General features: G+C 40.0%; 1 protein-coding gene across 1 annotated transcript in view; it reads left to right on the top strand.

The window, feature by feature from the left end:
• The window catches only part of ssh1a (slingshot protein phosphatase 1a), a 99,789-nt gene that overhangs the window by 29,025 nt on the left and 57,749 nt on the right, over positions 1–13,015 (top strand). Inside the window, exon 2 of the mRNA XM_023979037.2 lies at positions 1,222–1,259. Within this exon, the coding sequence (XP_023834805.1) occupies positions 1,222–1,259 (38 nt within the window). The remainder of the gene's footprint in view (positions 1–1,221; positions 1,260–13,015) is intronic.

The following is a 13,015-nucleotide window of genomic DNA, read 5'->3' as shown; positions in this document are numbered from 1 at the left end:
GTCGCCAAACCCACTGGCTCCAGGTCATCTAAGTCTTTGCTAGGTAAAGCCCCGCCTTATCTCAGCTCACCGGTCACCATAGCAACACCCACCCGTAGCACGTGCTCCAGCAGGTATTTTTCACTGGTCATCCCGAAGCCAACTCCTCCTTTGGCCGCCTCCTTCCAGTTCTCTGCTGCCAATAACTGGAACGAATTGCAAAAATACGTCTCCAACTTCAGTGCTATCTCCCTCACTAACTTTCAAGCATCGGCTGTCAGAGCAGCTTACCGATCGCTGCAGCTGTACACAGCCCATCTTTAAATAGCTTATCTACCTACCCCTTCCCCATATTTGTTTTTGTTTTTCTGCTCTTTTGCACACCAGTATTTCTCCMTGCACATCCTCATCTGCACATCTATCACTCCAGTGTAAATTGCTAAATTGTAATTACTTCACCACTATTGGCCAATTTATTGCCTTACCTCATTACTTCATTTGCGCACACTGTATACAGATTTTGCTATTGTGTTATTGACTGTACGTTTGTTTGTAAGGCTGTTTTTGTTGCATTGCTTTCTTGGCCAGGTCACAGTTGTAAATGAGAACTTGTTCTCAACTGGCCTACCTGGTTAAATAAAGATAAACATTTTTTTTTAATGTCAATTGTTAAATCCACTTCAGTGTAGATGTAGTGGAGGAAACAGGTTAAATAATGATTTTTAAGCTTTGTGACAATTGAGACTTGMATTGTGTATGTTTGCCATTCAGTGGTGAATGGGCAAGACAAAAGATTTAAGTGCCTTTGAACGGGGTATGGTAGTAGTTTCCCGTGTGTATCAAGAATGGTCCACCACCCAAAGGACATCCAGCCAACTCAACACTACTGTGGAAAGCATTGGAGTCAACATGGGCTAGCATCCCTGTGGAACGCTTTTGATACCTTTGTAGAGTCCATGCCCTGATGAATTGAGGCTGTTTAGTAGGTGAAAGGGGGTGCAACTCAATATTAGGAAGGTGTTCCTAATGTTTTGTGCTCTGTGTAGGTGATATATCATAGAAATCTGGAAACACTGGACAATTATTTTAAGATGCTTTATGTTGGTGTTTCCTTTATTTTGTCAGTTACCTGTAGATCCATGTCCACCTGATACTAATGGCTGCACTGTAGTGCTTCAATGTCTTCAAGTATCAGATTTGGTAATTTTTGTTTCTTTTTCCTCTGCTTTTCTTGGTTTGCAGGACTTTGGGAGTGACTATGAGCGGCGGCTAAATCAGAGGTAAGTGTTAATACTTAGTGTACTAAAGATGGACTTGCTTGGGTAGCTCAGAGCTGCTTCTCTTTTCCATGGTGGAGCAGGATAATGCTAGATGGAGATTAGGAGGACGTTTTTTGTCATCTGTGTTTGTTTGTTGGTGTGGGGTAAGCATTCCAGATCTACTCATTCCTGGTTCCTCTCAATGACAGTCACCACTATAACAAATMATTAAGAAACCTTTGTCTGTCTGTCGGCAGGGTTAATCAACTAGATTCAGCCGCGGGCAGGTTTTTGTCTTGAGGGGAGGGTTTGCGAGCTGGAACATGATTAGAAATCATCTGTAGACTGCAATTTGACCGCCAGAATCCCAATCCTATATAATATTTTACTAAAACAAAATAAACCTTGTTTAAATTTATGCAATCAAGTGTCTCTTATGCTTGGGAATACAAAATTAAAATCACTTGTACCTGATTTACTGATGTTTATACAGACTTATGTACAACAYTGATATTGGGGGGCCAAATAAAACCACCAGTAGGGGACAACCCTGTAGACCAGGGTTCCCCAATCTTTAATAGACAATTAGACAAAATGTTGTCTTGCCTCTTTTGGCTCGTTACTGTTGCGACAGGTGCTTAATTAACCAGTGATTGTCTGTCTGTTTTGGTCACTACAGTACTTATTATATGTGATCAGCAGAATCACTATAACCAGCTCTGTCATACATTTAACCACAACCTGAGGRAACAGAGAGACTGGCTTTGTCTCTCTGTTCACTGTGGTCATATGGATAAGAGGGCTTTTTTCAGTAACTTTTTTGTTTTATTAGTCTTTTTATTAAAAACATTTAAAGTAAGAGCTTGGGCCATTGAGACGATTTAAAGCATTACAAATATTCCTGGTTGCTGTGTAAGTCATGTCAAGGGGTAGCATACCACACCTCACCATGAGCTAGCAACATCTCTGCTTAAATGCTCATGTGAGACATGACCAAAAGTATGTGGACACCTACTCGTCGAACATCTCATTCCAAAATCATGGCCGTTAATATGGAGTTGGTTCCCCTTTGCTGCTTTAACAGCCTTCACTCTTCTGGGAAGGCTTTCCACTAGATGTTGGAATATTGCTGCGGGGACTTGCTTCCATTCAGCCARYAGCATTAGTGAGGTCGGGCACTGATGTTGGGCGAGTAGGTCTGGCTTGCAGTTGGCGTTCCAATTCWTCCRTAAGGTGTTGGATGGGGTTGAGGTCAGGGCTCTGTGCAGGCCAGTCAAGTGCTTCCACACCGATCTCGACAAACCATTTATGTATGAATCAAATCAAATTTTATTTGTCACATGCGCCGAATACAACAGGTGTAGACCTTAAAGTGAAATGCTTACTTACAAGCCCTTAACCAACAATGTAGTTAAGAAAATACTTGTATTATTCTTTTGTTATTCTCTCACCTAAAAAAACCCAAACAGCAGCATTAATAACAATAGCGGGGCTATATACAGGGGGTACCGGTACAGAGTCAATGTGCGGGGGCACCGGTGTCGAGTTAATTCAAGTAATATGCACAATGTAGGTAGCGTTATTAAAGTGACTGCATAGATAACAACAGAGTAGTCTGGGTAGTCATTTGATTAGCTGTTCAGGAGTCTTATGGCTTGGGAGTAGAAGCTGTTTAGAAGCCTTTTGGACCTAGACTTGGCGCGCCGGTACCGCTTGCCGTGCGGTAGCAGAGAAAACAGTCTATGACTGGTGGAGTCTTTGACCATTTTTAGGACCTTCCTCTGAACCGCCTGGTATAGAGGTCCTGATGGCAGGAAGCTTGCCCCAGTGATGTACTGGGCCGTACTTGTACTACCCTCTGTAATGCCTTGCGGTCGGAGGCCGAGCAGTTGCCATACCAGGCCGTGATGCAACCCGTCAGGATGCTCTTGATGTGCAGCTGTAAAACCTTTTGAGGATCTGAGGACCTATGCCAAATATTTTCAGCCCCTGAGGGGGAATAGGTTTTGTCGTTCCCTCATCACGACTGTCTTGGTGTGCTTGGACCATGTAGTTTGTTGGTGATGTGGACGCCAAGGAACTTGAAGCTCTCAACCTGCTCTCGCTTTGTCACGGGGAGCATTGTCATGCTGAAACCTGGAAGGGCCTTCCCCTTTCCAAAGTTGGAAGCACAGAATCGTCTAGAATGTTATTGTATGCTGTAGCATTAAGATTTCCCTTCACTGGAACTAAGGGCCTAGCCGAACCATGAAAAACAGCCCCAGGCGAGCTTTACACCACTCCAGCCGACGCTTGGTTTTGCGCATGGTGATCTTAGGCTTGTGTGGCGGCTGCTTAGCCATGGAAACCCTTTTCATGACGCTCCAATGAACATTTATTGTGCTGACGTTGCTTCGAGGCAGTTTGGACCTCGGGAGGGAGTGTTGCAACCGAAGACTGACAATTTGTTCACGCTACGTGCTTCAGCACTCGGGGTTGTTCTGTGAGCTTTTGTTGCTCACAGGTAAGTCACACTTTAACCTCGTTGGAGCTGTAGTGGTTCTCTTCAGCAGTGGTCACCACCTTTTCTGAGTCCAAGATCAATTTCTAAGTCGAAATGCAGGTTGAGATCTACGCTCAGATATTTTTTAACATGACTTCAACATAAGCCTATGCAACATTAAGTAATTACAAACAGTACTGTAGCAATGAGTTGTGCAGTAGGCTATAGCCCAATACATTATCAGCTGCATATTGATTGCCCTGCCAGTGTTCTTCTCAGATATTTTGAAATGGTTTAAAATTGTAGCTATATGAACACTTGTGATAGATCATTTGTTGTATTACTAGTGAGGCAACAGCTGAGTGAGCATAATAATATCATTTGTTATGATACTGGACTGATGGTCAGTCTGAGGGGAGGGAGGGTGCAGAGGTGAGGCTGCCTCTCACCGTCTTCCAGCTGATGGRGAAACTTAAGTCGCACTGCATTCTTTCGGTCAAATTTTTGCCTCCTTCACCAATTTGTTACTTTTATGACCAGAGAAAGTGAAATATTCCTCTTAAASACACAAGCTGCTAATAATAGCAACAATGCTATTCTGCTATGGCTGCTGAATSAAGTGCACCTACCGCCAACAGCGTGAAACTAATAAAATAAAAAATTYGAACGCAAGGCTTTATCATTTACATTTACATTTAAGTKATTTAGCAGACGCTCTTATCCAGAGCGACTTACAAATTGGTGCATTCACCTTTATTGTTGGGTTTTTTACAGAAATGTTTGGTGATAGACTAGGAATGCCTTGGAGATCGACCAGACGATCGCAATCAACTGGTTGGTGACCACTTCTCTACAGTGAGGGACTGTGGAAGTTGAAACATTTAGTTGATTTGATTTGGAGTTTTTTCCTTTAGTCTTAATCAACTCACTGAATGGATTTAGTGAGATCCAACAAATGTGTGCCACTGAATTAAGTTACTTTCCCTGTATGAAGCAWTCAGTGTTTTTAGTTGAAATTGGGTATAGAGGGAGGGGCATGTGCACCACTGGCCTGTATTGCTTKATTTGTCAGCTTTTATATGGATGTGTAACGTCAAAGGTGTTGACATTCAGAGACACGATTGTTTTCAAGCACATCATCCCACTTTCCTTAGTCTTTTTTTAGTTTTMTTTGTCCTCCATTCATGTGCGTGTGGGTCAGACATTAGTTTATTTTTGTTCTCGCTGAAAACAGGATGCCTGAAAGCCGGTCATAACTTCCTGCTCTACTGTGCCCCAGGACAAAGGGGGAAGAGTGGAAGAGGCCAGCACGTCACCCTTCCTACATAGTGAGGGATGTGGCTCTCTGGCTCCATGGGGTCAATAATCTTGGTAATTAATCACAGGGAGATMTACTGTGTTCTGCCTCCATGCCCTCATGCAGTGAAATCTGATACTGCTGTGAATGTTTTGGGCATTTCCACGGAAACAGCTTATGATTCCAGTTTTTTCACTTTAAAATGTATGCCAAACAAAAATTTTATTGAAACTTTAACAAACAATACAACTCTATGCACAAGGACTACCTTTAACAATTTCCACAGAAAAATGTACAAAAACTAATTTAGTGGGGCTGTGCAGATGCAAACTTTGGTAATGGAATTACGGTCAAATCTCCGTCAGGTTTTTATGCAACTACATTTACCAAAAAAATCTTCTCATAATTTAGATTCAAAGATGTCTGATGAAAGAATTTCTGAGTTTGAACCTTGAGTTTKCAAAAAACAAACATTTTTATTGAACTACAGGACATACAGTACATATAAGTGGATTTACACCTGGTAACAMAATTAGGTCATGAGTGTCTGATCTGTACTAAACAGAAATGCATAATTATGGATATTAATGTTTTTAATAWTTTTTTTWGAACTTAACTAGGCAAGTCAGTTAAGAACAAATTCTTATTTACAATGACGGRCTAGGAACAGTGGGTTAACTGCAGAACGACAGATTTTTACCATGTCAGCTCGGGATTCGATCTAGCAACCTTGCGGTTACTGGACCAATGCTCTAACCACTAGGCTAKCTGCCGCCCCATGTAATGTAATTCTCATGTTTCACAAGTTTGGACAGCAGAGCACAGTAGAGTTCAGTACAGTACTATACTTTACTTGTCTTTACTGTATTGTACTTACTGTGCGGTACTGTTTTCAGTACTGTACTGTATTGTGCTCTACTCACTGTACTATCCAAACTTGGGAAACATACGTACGTCCATGATTGGACCAAATCTGAACCTGTCCGATCCGTATGTGGACGTTAACATCAAGGTCAGGGGGGACTGACCAAGTTAACTACTTATCAACATCCGGTGTCAGTTGGTACTCATTGGGTGAGTATGTTGGTATCAGTAAATGGAAAGAGGGGGCTCATGGGTAGGTGTCTAAGAGCTGGGAGAGGTGAGAGTGAAAGGCATAGAGGGAGGGATGGTCCAAACTGTTGTAACACTCTTGGTTTGACCACCGGACAACAAAGACAAAGAAAACAGTTGAACCTAACAGTATGCCAGTGGAACGGAGGACAGGAGCAGGTGACCCGACTGGTTTGTGACGATTATGATTTCCCGTTGTAGCCAATTCAGTTGCAGTAATTCTGTTTGAAATWTTATTTTTTATTTTTTGTAGTAATCATTAAATTARGAGTAATCACATTCATAAACAAATGTGAAATCAGTAAAATCGCTAGTTGGTGAACTTTTATTTTTTACTTCTCCCTCATGAGGGAGAGATGTGAAATTATCTTAGTTATGTGGGTGTTTGGTAATGGACTTAAAAGGCACAAGGCAATATTTCTTAAACTTACAGAAGGTAAACAATATCTCAAACTAAATATAAGTGTTGATATTATACTGAACAAAACTATAAACGCAACATGCAACAATTTCAAAGATTTGACTGAGTTACAGTTCATAGAAGGAAGCCAGGTCCACCCACTGGGGAGACAGGCCCAGCCATTCAGAATTAGTTTTTCCCCACAAAAAGGCTTTATTAAAACTTCTTAGGGATCTGTGTCCCTTCCACGGGACGGTTGAGCTAACGTAGGCTAATGTGATTAGCATGATGTTGTAAGTAACAACATTTCCCAGGACATAGACATATCTGATATTGGCAGAAAGCTTAAATTCTTGTTAATCTAACTGCACTGTCCAATTTACAGTAGCTATTATAGTGAAAGAATACCATGCTATTGTTTGAGGAGAGTGCACAATTTTGAACATGAATAGTTATTCATAAACCAATTAGGCACATTTGGGCAGTCTTGATACAACATTTTGAACAGAAATGCAATGGTTCATTGGACCAGTGTAAAACTTTCCACATACACTGCTGCCATCTAGTGGCCAAAATCTAAATTGCGCCTGGGCTGGAGTAATACATTATGGCCTTTCTCTTAATTCAAATCAAATTTATTTATATAGTCCTCCTTACTTCAGCTGATATCTCAGTGCTGTAAAGTGCTGTACAGAAACCCAGCCTAAAACCCCAAACAGCAAGCAATGCAGGTGTAGAAGCACGGTGGCTAGGAAAAACTCCCTAGAAAGGCCAAAACCTAGGAAGAAACCTAGAGAGGAACCAGGCTATGAGGGGTGGCCAGTCCTCTTCTGGCTGTGCCGGTTGGAGATTATAACAGAACATGGCCAAGATGTTCAAATGTTCATAAATGACCAGCATGGTCAAATAATAATAATCACAGTAGTTGTCGAGGGTGCAGCAAGTCAGCACCTCAGGAGATAATAATGGTACAAAAGATAATGGTACAAAAAAAATAAAAATAAATGTTTTTTTCCCTTTGTATCATCTTTTACCAGATCTACTGTGTTCTCCTACAGTCCTTTAACATTTCCACAAACTTCAAAGTGTTTCCTTTCAAATGGTACCAAGAATATGCATATCCTTGCTTCAGGGCCTGAGCTTCAGGCAGTTAGATTTGGGTATATCCTTTTAGGTGAAAATTGAAAAAAAAGGGGCGGATCCTGAAGGGGTTTTAAAGACAGAAATACTGTCTTACATTTAACAGTGATTTTAAACAAATTTGTGCACAACATTTTTCTGATAGCTAACAATTTCAGACCTGGAAACATGAATAGGCGGCACACTGCATGAGAGATGGAACTATGTTGTGACCAGGGGTTGGAACCTAAATTATTTCCCAATTGTTTCATTCTGTTCCGACCTGACAAACAAAGTTCTGATCTGGTTCGAACCCCAAAAAAGTAATTATTTATATTGTTCCTTTTTATTAACCTCATTTTTTTATATTTAGCTTGACATTAAACTACTTCACCAATGAATGCGGATAGAGCAGCTTGCTATGGAGCGGGCAACCTATAGTTACCCAGTGGTGGAAAAAGTACTCAATTGTCATACTTGACTAAATGTAAAGATCCCTTTTTAATAGAAAATGACTCAAGTCCAGTAAAATACTACTTGATAAAAGTCGTTTTAAATATATTAAAGTATCAAAAGTAATTGGAATTGCTAAAATGTACTTAAGTATCAAAAGTAAAAGTACAAACTATTTCAAATTCCTTATTAAGCAAACCAAACGGCACATTTTTTTGTTTTGTTTTTGTGACAGATAGCCAGGGGCCCTCCCAACACTCAGACATCATTTAAAAACAAAGCATGTGTGTTTATTTAGTGAGTCCGCCAGATCAGAGGCAGTAGGGATGCCCATGGATGTTCTCTTGATAAGTGTGTGAATTGGACCATTTTCCTGTGTTGTGACTTCTGTCATTTAATTTGACAGTTAGTTGATTTAGATAAATAACAATGTTTAAATGTTTACCGATTTAAAAAAAAAAAAAAAAAATAACACTTATTTATTAAACATGTAACAATGAACTCATTAGGATCTGGGGCACCAGGAGAGCGTTAAAAAAATAAATAGTTACCATCTCCCGAATTAAACTCTAAAAGGTCTTTACCTATCACATCTATAAACAGTGAACTTATTAATCATAACCTCGTATCATATCATCATTCTGAACAGTCGTAACATCCTTGCATCTGCGCCTTATGATTCAGTACTACAAATCAAATCAAATCTACACAAATTGGTTTAATTTATTTACTAGCTAACTAAATGGTAACACAGGATAAACATACACACTTAATACATTAAAAACAGGTCCCTAGCGGACTGACAACAATATGGCTGCTTGTGACAAAAGCCATGGAGATGGCGAGGATAGAGAGCGGGACAGAGACATTAAACGTTGGTACATTTAGAAACTACTCTCACTTATACTTTTCACACGAACCGCCGCCCGCTTGGAGTAATAAATCATGAATGTATTTACATGAAAATGCCTTGGTTTGCCGTGTATCTCTAATAAACCGGGTCGCCTTGGAAAGGGGGTTGGGCCTTTTCGCGGCACGCTTGTAAAGCTCTGATTGTCCAAAAGGGGTTCCCACCCGTCTTCTACTGTTCTCCTCTGCCGTTGTCCGGTATCCGGTGACTTGTCATGTAGTCCTGAACAGAACTACAGAGTTTATTCTCCTTCCATTCGCTCTGGAAGATGCTTCTTTGAAAATAGGCTAGCCAGCTGTGTCGATGGTTCCCAGTGGGGTGATGAAAGTAGCGTACTACAGTGGTTTGAGCAGAGTAGTAGAATGGTCCCACTTTACTAAGGACAGATAATCAGCTGTACCAGTGACTGTCAGGGAGGTGACTATCGTCTCTACCTCGTGTTGAGATTGAGTTCAAACCACTTTTTTTCTCTCGTCTAATATTTTAATTCTTAATCCATAATTTTATACAGTTTGTTTAAAATGGGCGGTTCTGTCAGGCTGACACGCTCTCTGACCTCACTCAAGGGGGCGGTGACTAGTTTCTGTGCACAGTTATAGAAACAATTTTCCTCAGTTTCTAAAATCACATCCTTCTAATTTGTCATATAGCATGCACATCACATAGGATGGAAACTTCGTACATGTAGTATGTATACTTTCCAAGTTGCAGTATTTCCTTTATAACATTTTTAATGACATCACAAAATATCAACCAAACCGACATTAATGAACCTCTCTTGGGTACGTGAGAAGTTAGCGTCCCACCTCTTCAACAGCCAGTGAAACTGCTGGGCGCCAAATTCAAATACAGAAATACTCATTTATAAAAATTCAGAAAACAAAACATATTTTACATAGGTTTAAAGATTAACTTGTGAATCCAACCACGGTGTCAGATTTAAAAAATGCTTTACGACGAAAGCATACCTTATGATTATTTGAGAACATAGCCCACTAGACAAATCATTACAAACAGTAACCAGCCAAGTAGAACAGTTACACAAGTCAGAAATAGAGATAAAATTAATCCCTTACCTTTGATGATCTTCATATGGTTGCACTCAGCAGACATTCATTTATTCAATAAATGTTCATTTTGTTCGATAAAGTCTCTTTATATCCAAAAACCTCCGTTTTGTTAGCGCGTTTCTTCAGTAATCCACAGGCTCAAACGCACTCAAAACAGGAAGACAAAATCCAAATTGTATCCGTAAAGTTCATAGAAACATGTCAAACGATGTTTATATTTAATCCTCAGGTTGTTTTTAGCCTAAATAATCGATAATATTTCAACTGGACAATAACGTCGTCAATTTAAAAGGTAAACAAGAAACGCACTCTCTCCGTCTCGCGCATGAAAAAGCTCTGTGACACAATAGCCAGAAACACAAGCCATTTACCAGCAGCAAAAGTTAGCGATCGTAACAAACCAGCAAAAGATATATAATTTTTGACTAACCTTGATAAGCTTCATCAGATGACAGTCCTATAACATCAGGTTATACATACACTTATTGTTTTGTTCGAATAAATGTGCATTTTAGAGCTGAAAATCAGTGGTTATACATGTGTTGCTGAACGTAGCATCTTTTTCCCCAACGTCCGGCTATTTTTCTGACACTCACATATTCTGACCAAATAACTATTCATAATAAATGTAAATGTAAATTACAAAAAAATACATTATATCGGAAATGATAGATACACTAGTTCTTAATGCAATCGCCGTTGTTTAGAATTCTAAAAATAACTTCATTACGACATGCAGTTTACGTATTATGGCGAGAGCGGTCAGCCAAAACTCTGGGCGCAAACTACTAGTTCACATGTTCGACAGAATATAGAAATAGGCTATCATATAAATGAGTCCTACTTTTGATGCATCTTCCCATCAGATAGTTGGTACAAGGGTGTCCTTTGTCCAGATCACAATCGTTGTTTGGATTTAGAATGTCCTCTCTCAGTCAGATTAGCACGGAAAGCCTAGCAGAGTGGCGACCGAAGCTCTTCCTTTCCTGAAACATACGCAGACAAAGCAACCGCCTAAGGATGATATTGTCACGTACACAAATTAAAATTCAAAGCGCGAGATATTAGTCGTCGTATAACGACAGCTTTACAGAAGGCAATACCAAGGTCACTTCCCCACGTGTCAGAGAAACAGGAAATGGGTCACGTCATGCCAAGAGCTTTTAATTCGACCTCAGATCCTGTTATACCTCATGTTCTTCTCTTCACTGCCTGTTTGACATCTAGTTGGAAGGCGCTATGAGTGATAAGTACTAATAAAATATCAAGCACATTTATAGCAGGCCCTTAGAAAGCAGCATGATTTCAATTTTCCACTTACCTGTCAGGAAAGTTTTGCTGCAAAATGAGTTTCTGTTTTTACTCACAATATAATTCAAACGGTTTAGAAATAGAGAGTGTGTTTCTATCAATAGTAATAATAATATGCAATATTGTACGAGCAAGAACTTTGAGTAGAGGCCCGTTTGAAATGGGCACCTTTTATCCAGGTAGCTCTACTGCCCTGCAGCCCAACAGAGTTAAGCAAACAAGATGGCACAATTTTTATTTTATTTTTTATTTACGGTAGCCAAGGTCATACTCCAACACTCAAGACATAATTTACAAACAAAGCATATGTGTTTAGTGAGTCCGACCGATCAGAGGCAGTAGGATGAGCAGGGATGTTCTCTTGATAAGTGTGTGAATTGGACCATTTTCCTGTCAATGTAACGAGTACTTTTGGGTGTGAGGGAAAATGTATGGAGTAAAAAGTACATTATTTTCTACAGGAATGTACTGATGTAAAAGTTGGAAAAAATATAAAGTTCAGATACCCTCAAATGACTTAAGTACTTTACACCACTTGTTTTAGCCTAGGCAGCCGATTTGTGCATGGGCGTTATCGGCTGCCTAGGCTATAGTTACTTGCATGCGTGATGGACAGACAAGTGTAGGGCGTGGAAGCGACTGAATTTGCGGATGGGGAGACCGCTAGAGGAGCTTGGTTTGATGCGCTGGGCATTGTTACGACATGCATTATCAGAGTAAAGCCCACAGAATTATAGCTACAGAGAAGCGGCTTCTATGGAGGAACTTTGAATTCTTTGAACTTCCAAGAGTTGGCTTAACTTCCACCAGACCTACTGTAGCTAGCAAACTTGTGTGTGCGCAGAGCGCCCAGAATTAAAAAACGTCTTACATTTTTCATTAATAAATCCAATTGAAGCTAAACTGTAGTGTCCATAACTAGCATTGAAAAAGATAATCAACTTTTCTCTAATTACAAATCTCTCCCTAATTCCTAAATCACACTTGTAACATCAGTAGGATACAGTAGCCTAAGCTTCAGAGGGGGAGGTTCCTACATACGCCACACACACTGGCAAGGATTTCAGCTGGCAGGCAGACACTGGAATATGTTCCTGAGTTAGAGTGAGGTTTTTTTTGTGGACTGAAAAAATGCCCGGAACGTCAATGTTAATAACTAGTTCCATGTTTTTAAAATAAAGTTCTGTTCCAAAACAGTATATCTTTCGTTCCTGTTCTCAAAATGTTTTATTTTTCAGTTCTGTTACCTGAACCATTTACAACCACTGGTTGTGACCTTAACTAGATTTTGTACAGTGTGTAAACTACTCAAGATTTTCTTCTGAGACGTACTTTCTTCTGGTAATGCAATTTTGGATTTTAGCACTCAAAGTGATGCACGTATTCAGGAATGATATCCATGAGATACTATTTAAGGCCTGTCTTGCTTCCAGGTCTCAGCGGTTCGGTAGGGATATTGTACACTACAACAATTCTGCAATTTAACTGCCAGAACACCCTCCACTTACAATAATGCAATATATTACTTTGTTAGACAGGTGGACACATTACATATTTTATTTAAGGTTCATTCCACCACCTGACTCATGAAAACATTGTACACTGAACAAAAATATAAACAC

Source organism: Salvelinus sp. IW2-2015, linkage group LG33, assembly GCF_002910315.2.
Source record: "Salvelinus sp. IW2-2015 linkage group LG33, ASM291031v2, whole genome shotgun sequence".
NCBI classification, from domain to species: Eukaryota; Metazoa; Chordata; class Actinopteri; order Salmoniformes; family Salmonidae; genus Salvelinus; species Salvelinus sp. IW2-2015.
Note: the sequence above shows the minus strand (reverse complement) of the source record. Positions and strands in the feature narration are given on the sequence as shown.